The sequence below is a fragment of the Teleopsis dalmanni genome, chromosome 2, assembly GCF_002237135.1.
Source record: "Teleopsis dalmanni isolate 2A chromosome 2, ASM223713v2, whole genome shotgun sequence".
Classification (NCBI taxonomy): Eukaryota; Metazoa; Arthropoda; class Insecta; order Diptera; family Diopsidae; genus Teleopsis; species Teleopsis dalmanni.
Window position 1 is genome coordinate 89219641 of NC_051847.1, and position 20772 is coordinate 89240412.

At 29.1% G+C, this 20772-nt stretch overlaps 1 protein-coding gene across 1 annotated transcript; it reads right to left on the reverse strand.

Moving 5' to 3' along the window:
* Nucleotides 1-1607: 1607 nt before the first annotated feature.
* On the reverse strand, nucleotides 1608-16607 carry LOC119681381. The gene is made up of 17 exons (XM_038094558.1): nucleotides 16281-16607; nucleotides 11120-11236; nucleotides 10128-11016; nucleotides 9925-10031; nucleotides 9080-9162; nucleotides 7362-7480; nucleotides 7158-7302; nucleotides 6911-7100; nucleotides 6623-6759; nucleotides 6481-6558; nucleotides 6245-6384; nucleotides 6108-6183; nucleotides 4950-5102; nucleotides 3134-4599; nucleotides 2153-2254; nucleotides 1981-2087; nucleotides 1608-1873 (listed from the first exon to the last, which is right to left on the reverse strand). The coding sequence occupies exons 1-17, from the start codon at nucleotides 16396-16398 to the stop codon at nucleotides 1719-1721; spliced, it is 4182 nt and encodes a 1393-aa protein (XP_037950486.1). The 5' UTR covers nucleotides 16399-16607; the 3' UTR covers nucleotides 1608-1718.
* Between the last annotated feature and the right edge of the window lie 4165 nt (nucleotides 16608-20772).

Sequence of the window (20772 nt, forward strand, 5' to 3'; positions counted from 1 at the left end):
TAGTTTCATATAGTTTTTATTTTTTTTTGTTTTGTTTTGTTTAAATTGTGTACATTTATTAAATATGCTATGCTTTTCGCTATTAGATTGTTTTGGTTTTGCTTCACTAATTACATTAATTTAAGTTTTCGTATAAATTTTTATAATTGATCTTAGAAAATACATTTTCAATTTTTCTTCTATTCTTTTATAAAAGTTACACACATACTTTTATCTAAAATTTTCCATTTTTATTTGCATTCACAAAAAATCTTGAATTGAATAAATTTAAATTGTTGCTGTGTTGTGGTTTTTTGTGTCTCATAATTATATTCTATAGATGTGGGACTCACAGAAATGAAAGTGGATAGAGGTAATATATATTTAATTTTTAGAAAAAATAAAAGGAATACGTAATTAATAAAAGCACATTTTAAGGCATTTTAATTTCTATTAACGAAAAAATATCATACAGTGATGTTCAGAGCTTTGTAAATCTGGCTGAATATGCTATTGAGATATAACGTATAACATTTGCTTAACGCTTTTGCCATTGAAAATATATTGAGCTAGTGATTCAAGCAAAAAATGTTCTAGAAACTAGAACAAAATTATATTTAAGATTTATGATATTATCATTAGTGTCTGTCCGATATTGCCCTGAAGTAGCATAATAGGTCATATACTACATAGCAAAAATCAAACTTTTATGTTTATATACATGATAAGCAAAACGATAAAAACATTTTCAAGTACGAGCAAAACTTCTAACTGTTAGGATGCGAACATCAATATAATACTAAAAGATAACAATTGTCCATAATAATGAACTCAAAGTTGTGATGAGGAGTCGAACTAGACTAACCATTGTCTAAGAAATTTATATATTATAAATTATGACAAAATCTTCTTTTTAGTTACCAATTGGGATTCATAGTTCTCTCGTTGAAAAAAAATTCTTGACTTTATCTTTTACATCAACCATTTCAGGATAAACAGAGCATTACAAACAAAACAAAATAAAATCCAATATTTGTGAGCACTTGAAGAGGTTCCACTGATATGAAATGTATTAAAACGTGGTCTTCATACTGTCTAGTTTCTGTTTTTGTTTACTGCCATCGTTAGGTGATAAAGCAATAGGTTTGCAGTTCAATTCTTCGTAGTTTCTTGTTTTTCTAAAGAACATAGAAATTCTATTTAATTTTTCATTTCATTTTAATCTCACATTTAAATTGTTTTTATATTTTAACTCACAGTTGGCTAACACACACATTTAATTCGTTTTTGTTAAAATTCTATAATATTTATATTTTATATTGATGTGTATAAATATTATATATATTTTTTTTCAATTTTAAACTAAAACAGTGTAAAATTAAAATAATTTTTATTTTTTTGCTATAGAAAAAAAAATTAAAATGATGCTTGCAAATTAATGCCTATTTTAGTTTCTTAGTTTCATCGCAGCAGCAAATTATCTTTATTTAAATTTAATTATTATTATTATTTTTCTCATATATAATTCTATATATATATTGACAGTCACAGGCTTAAGTGAAGCATGCCTCTTTATATATATGTATATAGTATATAATTGTGTATATAAAGTTTGTTATATACTAAATATTAATTTAAGTTTTGTTTTAAAAAATTTAAAAGCGTCTTTGTACAAAATAATTATCATAATTAAACGAAACATTAAACTAATGTCAAGAGACTTGACCATGGATGGCGTTTCAAAGTATGCCAGTTTCTACATTGTGTGACGTCCCCAATGTGTTAGGATCAAAATTGAGTTTGAGTTCACCCCCCAATATTATTTCTGATATGCATCCAACAATGCCACTTGTGTATTTCCGGCGCGTAAAATAGCTTACATCAGGCATTCCTCCTGCAGGATGAAATAAGCAATAATTATTAGAAAAGATTATCATCTAGTCATCATTTAACAATTTTAATGATACTGTTATGTGTACATATGCAGGAATAATCTCTTACCAACATAAAGTCCAGTGTCTGTATTCAATTGACGCAATTTACCAGGTGAACGTTGTATGGTTGATTTCCTGCCATCAACCTCCAGGTATCCTTCCTGTGAGTCCCTGCTGTGCATAGAATTTGGAGTTGCAACATAAAAAACTTTTTTTCGGTAAAAATTAATTCAACATACCTAATAGCACGAATGCGATGCCACAAACCATCACTGACTTTAGTGGTATTAAATTTGATGTCAACTTCACCCGAACCCAAATTGTAACGCAAGTGTAAGTAGCTTAAAAAATATAATAAAAAATAGTTACTATTAAATACAGATATATTGAGATAGATATATATTATATTAATAAAAATAAGTATAATAAAATTATTTAGTTTCTTTTATGAACATAAAATAGTCTTGAGCTTGAGCCCACTAGTGTGGATAAGACCGCAACCCATTAAAACAGTAAGTGTCCTTCTCCATAGTTTCAACAATACCCTAATAGCTCTAAGCTTTATTCAAATAACGGATAAAGAAATAATAGAACGAAATTTCAAACTCAAAAGTTTTGAGTGCCCTTTTCGATACTTACGTCCTATGTTAGGCACATAGAATGTGGCTATTTGTTTATAGTACTATAAGGCAGCGTTAAGATAACGTAAAAATGGGATTCTTTTTTCGAGCAGTTGAGGTTGCGATCCAACTTACTGTCACTAACTTAAAGCTGTTTATGAAGCGAATAAAACTAATAAAACAAAAGCTAATAAAATAATCCTGATGATGCCACTGATCTTCGTATATAGAATACATTGACACCTTTCTCAATAAACTAATGTTTTAATGTTACAAACTACCATATTTAGTTTCTTAAACATGAGAGAAAAAAGTTTTAGAGATTAGCAAATGTAAACCAAGGTACATATAGTATGTGAGGCTGTAATCAATTATCCATAATGCTGTCACCTTCACAATATTGCAGCAGTTGTTTGCTGATATGGATATATTCTGGAATACGAACTTCAGAAGTGTGTGCAATAAATCTTGAAAAGTCTTTATAATGTCAATGGCAGTTTTTTTGTTAAAAACTGCTTTAAACTGTTTTAAACTTCTTCAAAACTTTATATAATAATCTATCTCTATTTAAAAAAATTTAAAGGTATTTTCAAAACTCACCCATCTTCAATACCCAATGCCAAAAAGTCGTCATTCTCTTCTGTAGAAGTTTGACGACCAGACCAGAGTATAACACCATTGTATGAATGGGTTTTTATACGCAAATTCAAATCAATGTGATAGCTAATAACCTGACTCATGGTTTCTGCATCATTGTAGTGAAAGTAGCTATCCTCTCCAGCAAAGCAGGCTCCAAAATTCTTCCGTACACCAATATGACTCTCGTGGTCTGCGGACAAATCTAGTTTTTTCAGTAAACTCCAATCAGTGTGCGTTTGTGGTGGTGGTGTACGTTGCGTTTTCTCTTCTACGATTTCCTTAGCAACAGGCTCCAGGAGATCATCGTGTTTGTTATCATCATCATCTGCTTGCCTTACGCTATCATAATCATATTCACTAATTACCAATTTGGGTGCTTTTGCATGTTGTGCAGGTTTATTTGCCATTATACGTTGCATATCCTGCGTCAATTGTTTGCGGTGATATGATTCTGTGTCGTCGTTATCATCGAATATGGTTTCATCCACAATGAATGGCTCGGATTCAGTTTCACTTGGTTCAACATTTGAATCATAATTATTATCATTGGTATGATCATCATCGTTATCAGTGTCATCATAGTTGCTGTTATTGTTGTTGTAATAGTCTGAAGGATGGTCATCATCCATGTCCGTTGTTTCAAAATCGAAATTATCGTCAAATGTTAGAATATCACTTTCGGGATTTGTTTGAAAACTTTCGTAATGTGTTGGTAACTTGCTTAATTTGAAAGGAATTGTGTAATGCTTCTGGTAGGGGTCATCCTTGATGCCATAATAACCGTCTTGGCTTTTATCGTTTTGTTGTTGGTGTTTTATTGATTGATGGTCTCTTTTGTTGGTGTTTTTGTTTTCGTTTCGTTGTTGTAATTTTGCATTGTTGCGTTGTCCTTGTTCATTGTGCTCGTACTTCTTGTGCATGCCGTGCACATCACGGAATATAATATCATCCTCGATGTCATCGAAGTCGACTCTGTGGTGTATTGATGTTGTTGGAGTTGGAGTTGATGCAGTTGTGGTAGTCGTGGTGGTTGTCGTAGTATCAGCTTTAGTTGTGGTGGTTGTTGCTAAAGTTGTTTTACCAATTTTGTGCAAATATCTTGCGTGTTCTTTGTTGTTGTGTATCTTTGTTTGCTTGGCGTATGATTTCTTAGTTTTTGTGTTCTGTCCGTTTACAAAATGCTTTGTCTCGAGTGATTTGCTTTTATTCTTAGCCTTATTCAATTGTAATTCCTCAAGCGGCACTTCAGCTGCTTTATTGCATTGTGCGTTGAAGGCATTGCAACGGCACTCGTAGTTCTCCATTTGAGGGATGCATTCAGCGAAGGGTCCACATGGACGTGCAACACAAGCATGCGGACAATTGCCAATGTTTGTGCCACCCAAAGCTTCGGAAATGATTGACAAAGAGTGTTCATTTATGTCAATCTGGAATTAAAGAATTTTAATTATTCATTTTATGATACGATAATCAGACAAGAAAAGTATATTTATATTAATTTTTAACTTAAGTTGTAATAATTGCTGATTATGGTTGTTCAGATAAAAAATAATTGCTTATTTGAAAAAAAACATAAATAATTTAGTATTATTAATCAGGAAATAGTTTAAATAACTTTAATATGATTTGTTAATAAATATGATAATATAATAATATGAGTTAATAATACAATAAATTCAACAATTTCTAAGACATTCATATGTAATATAAGTATTTTTCATTAGTAATATATGTATGTGATAAATTTATTTAATCACAAAATTTTTTAAATGTATACCTTTTGTATGCACCCAATGAAAAACGGTTTATATTTCAAATCCAAAGGTAACTTGTCAACGTGATTAACACCTCCCACAAACAGGTTTTCAGACAGAGAAAGATGCCAAAATCCGTTTGAAGATATAGTCATTACTTCAGGTGTTTGATCAACCTAATTGAATAAATTTAATATTATTATATATGTTATATTTCATAATATTAAATAAATTATATTTTAAATGCTGTTGAATTATAAATAAATTATATTTTAAATGCTGTTGAATTATTTTACACACAAAATGTTAAATCAAATTAAAAAAAAGATACAACAAAAATTAAATAAAATAAAATCAAAATCACAAAAGAAACAAAAAAAAAATAAAAATGTATAATATATTAAAACAAAAAATTATGTGAAATCATATGAAATAATAAAACTACTGTATATGACCGTCAATGAAATTTACACATAATTAGTAATATAATAATAATTTAAAAAATTAAAAAAAATAAACTAAGAAAAATTAAATAATTAATTTAAATTAATTTAATTAATAATAAAACAATTTTTTTTGTTATAATTTCACTGCAGTTCGATAAAAACCTCTTTACAGTAAATAATAGTTTATATTAAGAATTTAATTACTTTTTTTTAACTCCAAAGTACAAAATGATAATTCATTAAAAGATTTAGGCGAAAAATAAAATAACTATTATTTAAATATATTATAACAAAATAAAAAATCACTAAATAGTTATAATTTATTATAATGAATGTAATAATAGTATGCATAACATTATATACATCATATAAAATATTGTTTAACAATCATTTAACAGAAAATTTTGCATTTCAAACATAAATAAGTAAGCATTCACACTATATTAAATAAAATAAAAAAATAAAATACTAATAAACAAATGTTACTAAAAAATATTGTTGTTATAAAAAAATATTATTAAATTTAGGTCCAAAAAACAAGTTAAATAATAAACACATATTAAAAAGAAACAAAAATTTGTACAAATTTAGTCATTAAAATTAAAATTTATATTTAAAAACGTTGAACATCTAAAATTTAAATTAAATTAATATAAAAACAATATATATATTTTTAAAGATAACTTTAGATAACATTTTTTAAGCTAAAATAAAAAGATTTTTGAGATAACATACTTTAAGCACTGCCAAACGAGCAGTTCTGGAAATTTTAATCGTATGCCATTGACCAGTAGATATTTGATATTCACTCCTGTTACATAGAACATAATTTTATATATAGTTTATGAATTATTATACACAAATACACTAACCTAACAACAGCCGGACCACTACCCAAATCAAATGTAAATTCCACGAAACCATCATTTAAAGACAATGCAATAAAGTCACCATGCTTCTTAGGTCCTGAATATAAAATCAAACCATCTGGTTGTTCTGGTTTAAGAATTACCTGCGTTCATACATAAAGATAAACATATTTAAAGGTTTTAATTTTCAACAATGCTTATTTTAAATAGTTCTATTGTTAGTTAAATTTTTAGCTCACCTTCAGCTCTAACCAGATAAGTGCTTTGTCACCAAGTGGTGCATATCGCAAATACGAAGAACCGTTAAATGCTGGTACCTATCGATTAATATAGAGGCAATTATAAATATTATATAAAACAATGGTATATGTTGATATTTACTTGTAAGTCCATACGTATCTCACATAAATCCCCTACATAACCAATGGGGCATAAACAAACTGCACCTTGATCCGATGGCAAACATTTGCCCCCATGTTGACATGGATAAGTATAGCATTTATCTGATATGCAATCATCTGTGACAAAAAAAAACAATGTTTTTTAAAGTATTTTTTATTTAACTTTATATTATATTAAATAAACAAATAAAATTAATTAATTATACATTTTGAGATTAACTAAAATTAATGCAACTCCATATAATTAAAGCAATAGTGATGGACCTACCAATATCAAATCCTTTTACCACATCACCCAACGGATGCTCATCAAACTTATATTCATGTTCATTAGCCACAAATCTACGTATGCAACCCATAAAACCACTAAATACTGGCAATCGTTTGGATAAGCCAGTTATGTTTCCAGTACCACCCAAGAAAACAGGTTCTCGGAATGTTATGCGAGAGAAAAGACCCTATAAAGTGTAATATTAATTAATTATGTTCGTTTTATTCTGTCAAAAGTAACAAACATTAGAGCGTCCTTGCACTTTAGTGCCATGATTTAAAACCAACCAAGCATCCCAACGATGACGATAAATTATAACTGAATTCCATTCATTTAATAAAATGGTTTCACGTGAACGTACACTACCAACTCCAGAACCACAATCGAACCTAATAGTGTAGATGCGTTAGAAAATACTTGAAAAAGATATATTTATAATAATTTTTACCAAAACTCCACAAATCCTTTATTAAGTAGCAGTGCCATGAAATCACCGGTTAAATCGTCTCTTTCACCACTTAATAAAATGATACCATCAAATGATTCAGGACGAAATTCAATCCTTATCTAAAAATGAAAGAAAAATAATAAACTTTTTATTGTGAAAATTTAATTTATTCACTTCTTATATCTTTTATAAATTTTTTAATTTATAATAAAAAATATTGAGTGTTATTATAATTAATTAAACATTTAAAATCTTTGGTTCTTGTGATTCTTTGATTCGAAATATCTATGGTTCCACTGTGAAAAAAATTATGGATTAATTTTCAGTGAATAGGTCTCTTTAATTCTTAATACCTTGGATTGACAATTTTCATTTAAGTCGTAAGATTTGTAATTCTCCAAAAAATCAATAACTAATATTTAAATAACATTATTCTCACAGTTCCCAAGACTTTCCTTTAGTACATTTATCATGTTTACTATATGCATCGAATAGCCCAATAAATAATACTCCCGCAAGAATATGGAATGTTGCGTCCATTTGCTGCTAGTGGTCATAATGAACACTTTATGTACTATTTTTATTTGTTTGTTATAGACTTGTGTACTTTTCCTTAAGCTCTTTTCCTAGTATGGTTTATGGTTCATATACCTATTATTATTTTTGTTGAAGACAATTCAAGTTTTTTATTATCATAAATTAAAATATGATTATAAAATAAACATATTAATTGAAATATGATTCGACTGGAAATGATCATATTATTGAAACTGCCAAGACTCAATTTCAGCAAAACTATAGAGTACGATATATGTTTATTAACAAAAAAATATTATTATATCTAAATAAAACGAAGTAGTTTGAAACTCTATTACTTGGCAATAGTTGACGTAGAGATGATCAGAATATAGAGGCTATTATTGTAGATATTTCATAAAGTTATATTCGCCAATAATTTGTTGATTGATTTTCAGGTCTCCTATTATCGCCATCGCGTTAGTTCGAACCCACCGTCAACAGAGCCCAGATATGATTAAGCAAGACACCAATTATTTCTACTACTGGAACATCGAAGCAATTTAACGTTATTCATCGCTAACAACAAATTGAGTCTAACAACGCATTAGGCCATCGTTTTTTTTTTTTGTCATAATATATCAGACTATTCCTTATTTTCGCGAACCATCATAAAGGTACATAAATAGAAAAAAGACACATAAAGGATCTTATTTCAAAAATTTGCTTAACGAGTTAGAATTCGTCCAGCTAAAAAATTATAAAAAATCGGAAAGGTCGGCTTTTATTCTGTTGTTAAAATAACTTGATAGACACCTAAGTTATGTATTTTCCGAAATACTTTCTGTGTTTTAATATTCATTTAACTATAAAAGTTTCTGTAATATCCATCAGTTATATTCGTAGATTCCCTTTATCGAGTGGAAATTAAAGTAATAATCTTAGTCAACGTAGTTCTTCCTTTCGATTAAAATTTGATTGACCTTTTTAAAGTTCCTTCCGCTACTACTAATGTACACATATATATGGAATAGATTGAAGTTTAAAGTTTATGTCTATGAGTTTACTTATTGATCACTTCTGTTATTATTTTAATAAGAGTATTTCATATTGAAATTAATATAAAGTTATATATCTCAATACCTCATATATAATATATTTCGTATTAATAAAAATTAAAAATTAATAAAATTTATACAAACCTGTACGTGTTTATATGCACCACGTAATGCTGGGAAAGCTAACCATGATTTTTTCGAGAACTTCGGTACACGTATCTTCGATTCTATAAAACAGATTATATTTTATACATAATAAAATATATGATAATAAATAAATTATTAAAAGAAGAACATTGAAATTTTTTTTTAACGTCACCAAATTAATACTTTTAAAAGGATATTAATTTTAAATATGTTAATTTAACTGAGTTTTTCAAAAATGACAACCGAGACTCAAAACTTCAAAATTTTAATAATTACTATAAATATTTGAAATACCTAATCAAATTAGTTTGTTATGGAATTAATATATAATTTAAATCACAAAAATAAAAAGTATTTATAAAATAAATATAATGAATATAAGTTCATGATGGAATAATATGTGATTCAAGTCCTCAAAGTCAAGAATTTAGACCAGGAAAGGAGAAGCAGAAAATGGTGAAAAGGTGGAGATCTAGTGACAGATCAACAGAGCATGGCTTGCAACGCCAATATAAAAGAAATGGTCCGAGAAGTAATACAAAAGTTGTTCCGGGAGGAAATAAGTCTCTCTGAAGAGAGAATGCTTTAGACTGTATACTACATATTAATATGTTAGAAAGTCGGGCACACAATTTCGATAACCGTCGGAAAAAACTAAATAAAAAGTGCTTTAAAACAAAGAACAAATTTTAAATACTTTTAAATGGAATGTTATATTATAATAAATAAAATCTTTATTATATAAAGGATAAATTTCTTAAAATTTGTTTATATTTTTATTTAATTCAACAATAAGATGAAATATATCAAAAAAAAAAAAAACATTTAACAATCATTCTCACCTTCTGCACAATTCGAACCCGTCTTGCCAAAAGGACACAAGCACCTCATCTTTTCTTCAGTATTATCACAAATGCCATCTAAACCACAATCCAAATTGCAGTTATCACTAATTTAAATAAAAAAAATTTATATATTTTTTTTTTATTTATAAATAGCTTTTAATTTAATTTTAAATTTGAATTTAAATATGAAAAGTCTTTACCTATTAACCCACGCAGAGCTTTCATTATACATATTTGATATGTTTGATTTTTCTGATATTTTATTATATTGACCAACAATAGCTTCATTGACTGGACCACCTGCGGTTGCCGTTTTATCCTTATTGGTATAAATGATTTTTTTATTGCTTTTATTATTAGTAATCTTTGATATTATATGTTGCTGTGAATCGGTGTTGCTTAACAACTGATTCTGATATGTTTGTTGACTGATTGGTCTTAAGTTTAATTGATTATTATTGACATCGTCATATATTGACATATCCTGCTTGCTATAGTAATCATCGTCGATGTTGACACCATTCATTATAGCATCCGAATTGATGAATTCAGGTTTTGTAATTGCTGCGCTTGTTGTTGCTGCTCTGTGAATAGGTTCCTGCTGTTGTTGGTGCTTGACATTTATCTTTTTCAGCTTCTTATCGAGAAGAAATTTAATAGGTTTTGAAGTTGTTATCACAACTCGTTTCTCTTCATTTTTCGCATTGCTTGCTTCGATTGAAGTTGGCATTTCCTTCATTTTAAACTCAGGTACTTCTTGGCTATTGCTATTGTATTCTTGCTGCTGTTCACTGTTGAAATTAATACTTTCGGATGATATGTAATAATCATTGGAATTGACCTTTTGTTGCTGTGCAAACCGTTCGAGTTCATCATCGCTATAAAACGTTGCATCCTCCTCATCAGAAGCAGACGCAAAGGATGTGCCTGATGCTAGTTGCGATGAAGATGAATAGGAATATGCTGATGTAAGTTGATTATCACGTTCATTATCGTTAGCTAATTTAGCACTGAACGACGCGCCCTTCTGATAAAGCACATCTTCGTCTGATTTTGAGTGCCCATCAGATGTCGATGTTGAATTTATAACTAAAATTTTTGTACAAAAAAAATTATTTAAATGAAAACTACTATAGTTTTTTTTTCATTTGTTTTAAAAATATGAAGAAATGCAAGCAAAAATTGCTTTTACCTTGACAGCTATATCCGTTTTTATTAAGTTCATATCCTTCGATACAATCGCATTCATACATGCCATCATGAATTTCATAGCATAGCTGCTCGCAAGGACTTGTGTGACCACAGTGGCCTGTAATAGCAAAATTAAACAAATTATGGCTCGCTATTGCATTGTGATTAGGACTTCGATTAACTTAATAGTTGGCTTATGGTTGTTTACCCTCGCAATATAAATATCATGAAAGCATGTATGCATACATGTAATATTTCATTTTACATCAAATTAAGGAGTGGTTGGGTTTTTTTTTCTTAATTTATTCACTTTTTTTTATGTTATTATCTAAATGACTTGAGTCACGCATTTGAGTTTTTTATATTGGAAAAGACCTTGTAATTTTTACATAAAAGCTTTTTATATACTTCAGATTTACTCAAGTACATATCCTCGTATTCTCGTATCCTACTTGTGATTGGGATAGTAGCTCATTAATAATTCCAAAAGGAGATTTCGTAAAAGGAGGAAGTTATCAAAATAAATGAATAAATTAAAAACACATTTTTTCAAATGCTTTCTAAACAAAAATAAAAACCTTGAAATCAGAAATATATTTATTTTATTAAAACGTGGATACATTTATCCAAATCGATATCGTAAAATTTTTAAGGAAAAATTGATTGGATAGGTCAAAAGTATTTAGACACAATGAAGAGTTTTTACAGATATCAAAGATTTGTAAATAATAAAATATAATAATGAAAATTCATTTATTTAACCACATATCTATAAAATCACAATAATTCGAACGAACGAGGTAATGTATTTTATAGAAATCACATTTGGAATAATTTAACAAGTGGTTATTGCTAATCTGGAAACATATATATGTATATAAAATAATAAACCTATTGCATGTTTAGTCAGAAAACTAAGGACTAAAAAAACTTAAAAGACTGAAGATTAATACACGAGTCGGATGGACTTGTAGTTTGAATTTCACATTATAACTCACAAACTAAGATATTTGATAAGAAAATTATCGCGAATATTTATTTTAAACTTATTTATTTAAAATTTGAATCGTTAAGTTTTATTCATTCCTATTATTGTTCTTACAAATTCCATTTAAAAGATTAAGTTATTTTCATACCATAGATAAGATGTAATCCCTAATTAATATTAAATGGTGTTTACACTCATATTGTTAAAAGTAATTATAGCTAAACTTTGCAAACACATAGTATGTGAATTGTATATATACATAAATATAATTTTATTAAAAATTTATATATAATTGTGTTGCTAAATGATGTCTTAATTTATGTTGAAGTTGGATATTTTGTGTTTTTGTCTTTATTTTACCGATATGTATTTCTCATTTTAAGTATCCTCTTCAATTCTATGTGTTTATACGAAAATGTTAATATCGAAATCTAAATTAAAACGGCACTTTGTAAAATTTAATTAAACAGAATATGAAACAAAACTATACAGTGACCCAATAATCCTATTGGTCTAAAAGGCCATACATATTGATAATTCTATTTCTTCTATATCTGCTTATGGTAGGAATCTCATTTTCATTGCTTTCTGGCATCGGTATATCAATAAACAAACATTGAACGAGCTCTCGAACATGAGATTAACTGTAGTTTCGGTAAATACTCCTATGACTGAAATCAAATAACATCATAATTCTCCGAATATGAGATGTACATTAATTAAAAATTTCTAATAAGGATGCTAGAAAATAATTCCATATCATTGAATCTCATATCGACGCAACGGTAAACTACAAGTATGCAAACAATCTAATAATAAATGAAGAGATATTTTCGATATAAGTTTTACTCTATGTTTTGCATTTGTAGAATTATTGTTAGTATCTATAAAAATACTAAGTGTTTTTTGTTGGATTTTGCACCAAATTTTTAATAAAAAAACAGAATTTTAATTAGGCTTTTGTTTTTAATTTGAACCAAATATTAAAACTAACTTTTATTAGTTATTAAAATCAAAAGAGCATAACAACAAGCTTCTATAAAAATTCTAAATTTATAATAATAATTCTTTCAAGCATATAATTAGTAGTATGTAATCTCAATTTATTCAATCAATTAATATTTATTTTTACGACATTTCAAATAAACCAGTTGGATTATATGACAACTATGTCAGATTAAACTATGACCTTTGACTCCTTCCGTGACCCTAGTTTTATGGTCGCAATTGACTCAAAACGACTTCTTTAAAATGGCAATTTTAATTTCCGACACAGAAAATAGTCGCATAGTGTTTTTTGATGCGCAAAGACAGTGTTGAAGCCAAAAAAAGCATTATAGAAACTCTGCAAACACTAAATTAACCCATATTGACTGTTCTGCTGAATTAAAACACGATCACACAATCATCGATTATACTGAATACCCACTGGTTGCCCACAATAGGTTGTGGTTCCAGAAAATATAAGAAAGTCCGCAAAATAGCTTAGAAGTACCGTAAACCGAAGTTACAGTGTTTGGTGTTGTTAAGAAGATCGAGACTAGACTTTAAACTTTACTCTTGTGGAATCACCTGAATAACTCATTATCATAAAAACAATAGTTTAATTTAATGAATTACACTTTAAATTGCTCCATGACCGCATACTGTATTATTTAAATCAGGCTCCAAGCCTTTACTAGCTTATTGCAGACATCAGAAGAATACTCCAGGAAAAGAAATTTAGTTTCTTATTATTATTAAATAATAAGTTGTAAATACACCCGGAACTAATAGATCTATTGTGCGCCTAAAGGCTTAACTAAAACAATTCAAGACTATTTATAAATATATTCTGATGTTTCATTCTCCTCATGACAGAGTCGATCGGAATCACTTTCTACTGCACCCATATTCTATGTGATAATTGAGTCTAAAGTGTTCTGTAAGATGTTCAGTGTAAATTTTATCATCGTTTTTACTAAGGTTAACGATATCATCAACTTTGATGTGTTCAGGATTTATGAATCTATTTTCTCCAGTGTTCAAGTAGATGTTGTTTTTCCCGTTTACATAGTAAGTTATTAAATCTGGTTTAAATAAAGAAGTCATTGAAATGATTGACTGAAACAGAAGCCTATTTTGATAACAAAGCCTAATTGTTGTGCATCGACAAGTCACAGGATCATCAAAATGAAGGTATGACTTTTGAAGAAAAGTATGTCAATAAGAATAAAGTCGAGTGTCTAAAAAAATTTCTTTTTCTTGACTAAACTGGAGACTTACTGAGTCACTCGGAGTACTTTAACAATCTGGGCATATCGTTGACATCATGAAAACTGGCACTAAGTTTTTTCTTTGTCAAATTTTTTTACAAAAGATGGAAAGACTCAACGATATGCTGGCATCTGTAAGCAATTTGCCCACGCTTCAATAAAAGAGAATCAAATTCTCTCATCGGAATGCTTCGTAGAAATATCAGTCTTGTAGTACGTATATTTACAGGTCATTGAATTCTAGGTAACCATGGTAGGAGACTAAATTTCCCTTTCAATCATACTTGCCACAGTTGTGGAGAGGAAAAGCGCCTACCATCCACTTTGTTTCTGTTCAGCACATGCGCAGTGCTGCCTTATCACTTTAGGGGCTTTTTTTGAGGATCTTGACAAACTGCAAGACCTCCATCTGAATATCATTATAAGCTTTGCCCAAGGTTTTGAGTGGTTCTAACCCTTTTTTCTTTGAAATCACCGGTATAACCTCATTTAAACTATATATTGATTTATTTACATTTTTATACATATAATTTTTATTTTTCTAATGTCTGATGTTGAGCGTTTTCCGGGTTAGTGTATCTGGACACTTTTACTCTTTGATAACTGGGGGGTTTCCGCAGAGTTCCAATAAACTCACTGATTCTTCATAAACTTCGTGATTATTAAATGTCTGATCTAAGATCTGCGTACCACCCCGTGCGGTTAGTCGCTACTCTGAGATTAGATTGTGCTGGGTAGGGCAGCCTTTCGGTTTTTGCATATAGCTTCAGGGCTCTGTCCCTTATGTATTTTTTGACCGGAATTTCTATTTTTATGAAATATATTTACGCAATATGAAAAATAACGCCTGCTGCTCAAATATAATAAGTTTTATGAGAGTTTATGAAACTATAAGTTCTGGATACTTTAATAATTAAATGTAAATAGAAAAGACAATTAAAAATATTACAAGACAATATTTATATTATAAGAATAGGTAATTTTAGAAGATAATAATATTTATATTACAAGAAAAGGTAATTTTAGAAGATTACCTTCTTATTGCAATTAAATTTCAGTTTGTTATTCAAAATCCTTACGTAAATAAATCTCTTTACTTATCGAAATTAAAACATAAATTAGTAAAATAATTCAAAATTATTAAATTTTAATTATATTAATTTTGTGATATCTGTGCACACTCCCCCTTTCCAAACATCAGTGTTGCCCTCATAACTTCATTGTGCTTGGAATGAAACCATAATAAATTTGCCAATAATTAAATACGCTTGTGATATGCAATAATATTATAGTAGCATAAATCCTCATAAACAGACAAGTAGACAGTGATCGGAGGAGGCATTGTTTGGGCCGAGTTAGTAGGTGAACATACAAATATATTTGTCTAAATATTTAGAGGTAAACGTGTGTAAATATTTGCACAAATAAATTCAAATTTTTGAATGTGTAAAATATTTGAATGATAAAATACTTTTAATTGAATACTTAATTATTTCAAAACGAACTGATAAATATGCAAAAAAGCAACTGCCTTGGAAGCGCTTGTTGAACTAATACCTAAAATCATTGATATTCGAAATTCCTCAATTTGCATTATTCAGAACTGAAGAGCATTTCTTTGTTCAATTTGTTAGCTTGTTTAAACGTACGTTTGAGGATGTGTACGTGTTTGTTGATATAACAATTATTTGAGCTTACTAATAAATTATGATTATGCTCATTAATGTCAGAACATTAAAACGCACTTAATTATTAGTACAAACAAACAGACGCAGCAGTGCGAGTGTGTCAATGCATCCGTACTTGGGGCCGTCAGTAACAGAGCCAGCCACTCGTACGGATTCGTACGGATGTGAATTTTTGAATTTTTGAAATTTTTCGATTATTATTTTTTGTCGAATAAATCAAAATTCAATTACCTTGAAAAGCAGCTTCCATGGTAATTTCCGCTTCCGCACTCTTCCCAGTTGCCAAAATAGTCACAAGTATGAAAGCATGCATCAGCATATTATTGTTTTTAGTTCGGTTCTCCTTCATGTTCGAAACTGGATGGATGGTGTATCGATGCTACTGACAGGAACTGCGAATGTCGCAGTGTTGATGCCTCCGTTGATTATGATAATGACAATGAACGGTGTGCGATGTGCGGTGGAAATGGGAATGAAGTTGCGATGATGATTTAAAAATTCAACTGTAAAAGTTTATTAATCCAGAAGGACATTCCTCTAAAGCAGGCATCGAGCTTTTTATTTTTCTGAAATAAAAATAATTAGGTTATAAATTTTATGTAGCAATTTCATTTCGTAGATTCTCTTAAATTTATACTTTTCAGATATTTGTTCTCTCAAATTTTTAGATGAAAATCAGTTTCTTTTTAATTTAAAATTTATTAGTTTTTTTATATCCAAAATCTAAACTCTGTACTAAACAAAATTTAATTTCGTTACTCGTTAGTAACGTTATTCGTTAGTACAATTCGTTAGTATAATTCGTTAGTATAAGTTTCAGAAAAAAAGTGTATTTATATTTGGATTTGAAAGAAAATAAAAAATCCATGATTTTTAAATTAATATTTTCATTTTTTAGCACGTTTTCCGACAGAATGAATAAAAAAATTCAATTAATTTTTATTAAAATAATTATTGACAAATTTAATTACGAAATAACACATCCGCGTAATGTATTTACTCGATTTTAATTTAAATTTACCTTTCATACTTTTACAGATTTTTATAATAAATATGTGTATATATATATAAACTGTTGATTGGTGTTGAATATTGATATTATAGATATGGAGCGATGTGTAAGTACAACAGTTAAGAAAAATAACAACAAGAATATATGGGAATATGGAATATATATCAAATTTAATTATTCATAAACAATTTTTGAAACTAAAACTAAAGACTATATCAAAGTCTTTATAAAGTCGGCATAAGTGAATCATGTAGTAAAATTAGTATGACCATAATCTAATCTATAATCTAATTTATAAACAAGAATAATAAAATCATGCAATAAATTATATCTCTACAATAAAATAATATTGAAATTTAACAATTAAAAATTAAAAAATATAGTTAATTAACTAAATTATTTCACAGGTTTATGATTTCAATCTAATACAACACAGCAAGTCAATTTGTTAATGAACTTTCTAGTTAATTAACAAAACTCCAAATTCGAAAATACAAGTCAACTACAGCTTTGGGTCAATTGGTTAATGAACGTTGACTCTGAGCTTCAAATTTGGTACGGCCCTTCATATGCAACTATGAAGGACCGTACCAAATTAGACCGTCTAAAAAAATTATTTATAAATAATTAAATGATAGGTATTTGATAATACTCGAAACAGGTGTAGAATTAGCCAAGAAATTAATTAATTAAAAATAATAAAAAAAATTTCTATTGTTGGAATTCACTACTGTCCGATAAAAGCCTCTCTATTGAAAACAATAGTTCATATTAAAAATTAAGTTCCTTTCGTCAGAATTTATATTTAAAATCAATTTAAAATAAATATATCATTATGCATAAAAAATATTTCCAAAAACACCACAAATAATGAGTATTTGAGAATACTGGACACAGCTGTATAGTTAGTTTAAGTAATTTAAAAAATAAAATTTTATTGCTGCAATTTGACCAATTTACTAATAAAATTTACTAATATCTCATAAATGAATTTAAAAAAAGTTTTATTTATAAATATAATTTTTAATTAAGTTTTTTATTCATCCATTCACCTGATTGTCAAAACAGTAGAGTCTGAACAGACTGGCAACCTCATTGGAACATTGTTTTGCTTTCAACGCTGAACATACACAATGGTTTTAATAGTGTGAGATGGGGACTGACATTCTCGATATGGTAAAAAACGAATTCAAAGTTCTCCGGTATCTGATGAATTAAACGTAAACTATTTGGAAAAACGTGTGCTAATTTATAACACTCGCAATGAACCAAAAGAAAATCGAATCACATTAGGAGCAGCGTAAGGATCTGTTCTCGGACTTAAACTGTGGGATGATAATGACAATAGTGTCTTAGAATTGGAAATGCTAAATAATATATACTAGGTGGCATTTGTAGACAACTTATCCGCAATGATAAGGGGTCGACACACAGTAGATACGTAGTAGAATGCTCGACAGACATGAATAAGGTAATGTTATGAACGCAGGTATGATTAGATAATCACAGACTCAAACTCGCAGCGGAGAAAACGTAGATGGTTTTACTTACAAGGAAGTACATGCAACTAAGATCCGAAATCAGAGTAATTCAGAGCAATACTATAATTCTACAGAAAACGGTGAAATATTTAGGCCTTCGACTAGACTTCAAAATAATATTCTGAGGCCAGATAGAGGAAGCGGTAACTAAAGTTGAAAAAGCCACAGCAGCATTGAATAAACTTATGGCAAATATAAAAGAACACACAAAGACAAAATGACAGCTCCTTATAATGACGGTGAACTGGAATTTCCTGTATGGAAGGTGAGATATAGGTGGATGCACTACAAGCACAATACCGCGTCTGACAATATCCCCATTCATCTGTAGGCTCAACAACAAAATGCATATTACCAAGCGATACATATGGGGACCAACAATATCGACAGACTATCGATTATGCGCCAGATTATAGCAGTATGGTAGCAACGTTATGATTCAGGTAATTGTGAACGATTTACAGCAATGCTGATCCTGGAGCTCAAAGACCAGCTTACAACGGATTTTATAGAGCTCAATTACTACCTCACTTAGTTCCTATCTGGTCATGGATACTTCAACAGCCAACTCTATCGCATATGCAAAGTCGAGTCACCAAATTGTATATATTATGGAGCTGAGGATGATAACGCGGCGCACACGTTCTTTGACTTCAATAAGTGGTTACCCGAAAGAATAGAACAGTGAGAAAAAATGATTGAAAACAAATAAAACTGGGATCGCATAGCAATATTTGGTAAAAAGATGCTTAGGTTGAAACAAGTAGACCTCGACAGAAGGCAACACAAGCAAGTAGTTGTATCACGCCAAGACGAAGTGCAAGGCTAGTCATCTAAACCAATAGCGTGGCCTGAACGCAGATCACACTGATGTAAGAATGCCTAATAGAGTCTCCATATAGGGTCGAAGTAATACTAACATAGTCACGGGGTAAAACAAAGCCTTTACAAATGAGTGAATTATGGTCAGTGCGTAGGCTTTTCACACTCACCGCTGAACAAAAAAGAAACAGAAAAGCTCAACTAATCGAATATCACCAAATATTCAACAATGCTCTGAATACATTTGTTGCTTAAATAGTTCCTATATCCGTATAATTTTTTAAATCTCAAGTCAAGTTTATTTTAAGTTTAACACGTTTAAAGTTTAACTTAAAAAAAAAATTATTTTCTTGTTATATTTCCTTGATATTCAGTATTCACACTTAAAAAACTTAATATTGATATACTTTAGGTTAATCAGACGTATCTTACCAAGTCGGTAACTCTGTTATCGGTAAAGTATTAAAATGACAAACGTTTTAACGTCCATTTTAAATTCTTTATCGGTAAAGTTGCAAAATTGAACTACTAAAACTAGTGAACAAAAAAAAATAAACACTACATTATCATGGTGTAGTGCTCATGTCCGAAACACATCAAATAATTTTTAGTGCACAAAAAACAAGCAACCACAAACAGTACACTGAAAATGTTCCTTCAGGATGTCAGTAGAAATCTTTTGTCTTCTGTGTCCATAAAACTTTTGTTTTCATCGTAGAATACATTTTTCTGAAAACAGATTTCGGAGGATATCAAATCAGATGACTACGGAAAGTGTTTGAAAGTTAAAATTTTTAGTCAAAATAGAACATATGTTATCGTCACTTAAACGCAAAAACATCTTTTTATCCAAATGCCATTAAATATCTATAGTGCATCAGTAGAAGATTTGTATTATCTATGTAATATGTTATGTATGTAATATCATATATGCAAATATATACTTACACTCTAAATATCTATTTTACAAAAACCGGTTGATTGTGGAACCCACCTTGTATTTTCAAAATATATACAAAAGTAGAATGTTGAAATAGGAGTTGATTTTTTAACTTGTTTAGTCGGTCTGAATACCACTTTTTGTTAAAACAGATTAAAAGACTTAAATGTAACAGTCTGAATATAGTTTCAGTGTTATTGTGGAGCTAAATAGTCCTTTAATTTTGTGTTATAGAAAAATGCTATACTAATTACTAGTTCTATAGTTCTACTAGCCTATACCACGGGACTAATTCTGTCCCGTGTTATAAGCTGACAATATTACCACTTTTATGATAAAATTGTGATAATTACTAAAAATTTGCTTTGGTACCAAAGATCGGACCTTATGTGAATTTTAACAGCTCAC

Coding starts and splice junctions, on each gene's coding strand:
- LOC119681381 (XM_038094558.1), bottom strand. CDS start 16,398: ATGAAGGAGAACCGAACTAAAAACAATAATATGCTGATGCATGCTTTC. Junction 7,101..7,157: donor AAGTGCAAGGACGCTCTAAT/GTTTGTTACTTT, acceptor TACACTTTATAG/GGTCTTTTCTCTCGCATAAC. Junction 6,385..6,480: donor TTATCTGGTTAGAGCTGAAG/GTGAGCTAAAAA, acceptor GTATGAACGCAG/GTAATTCTTAAACCAGAACA.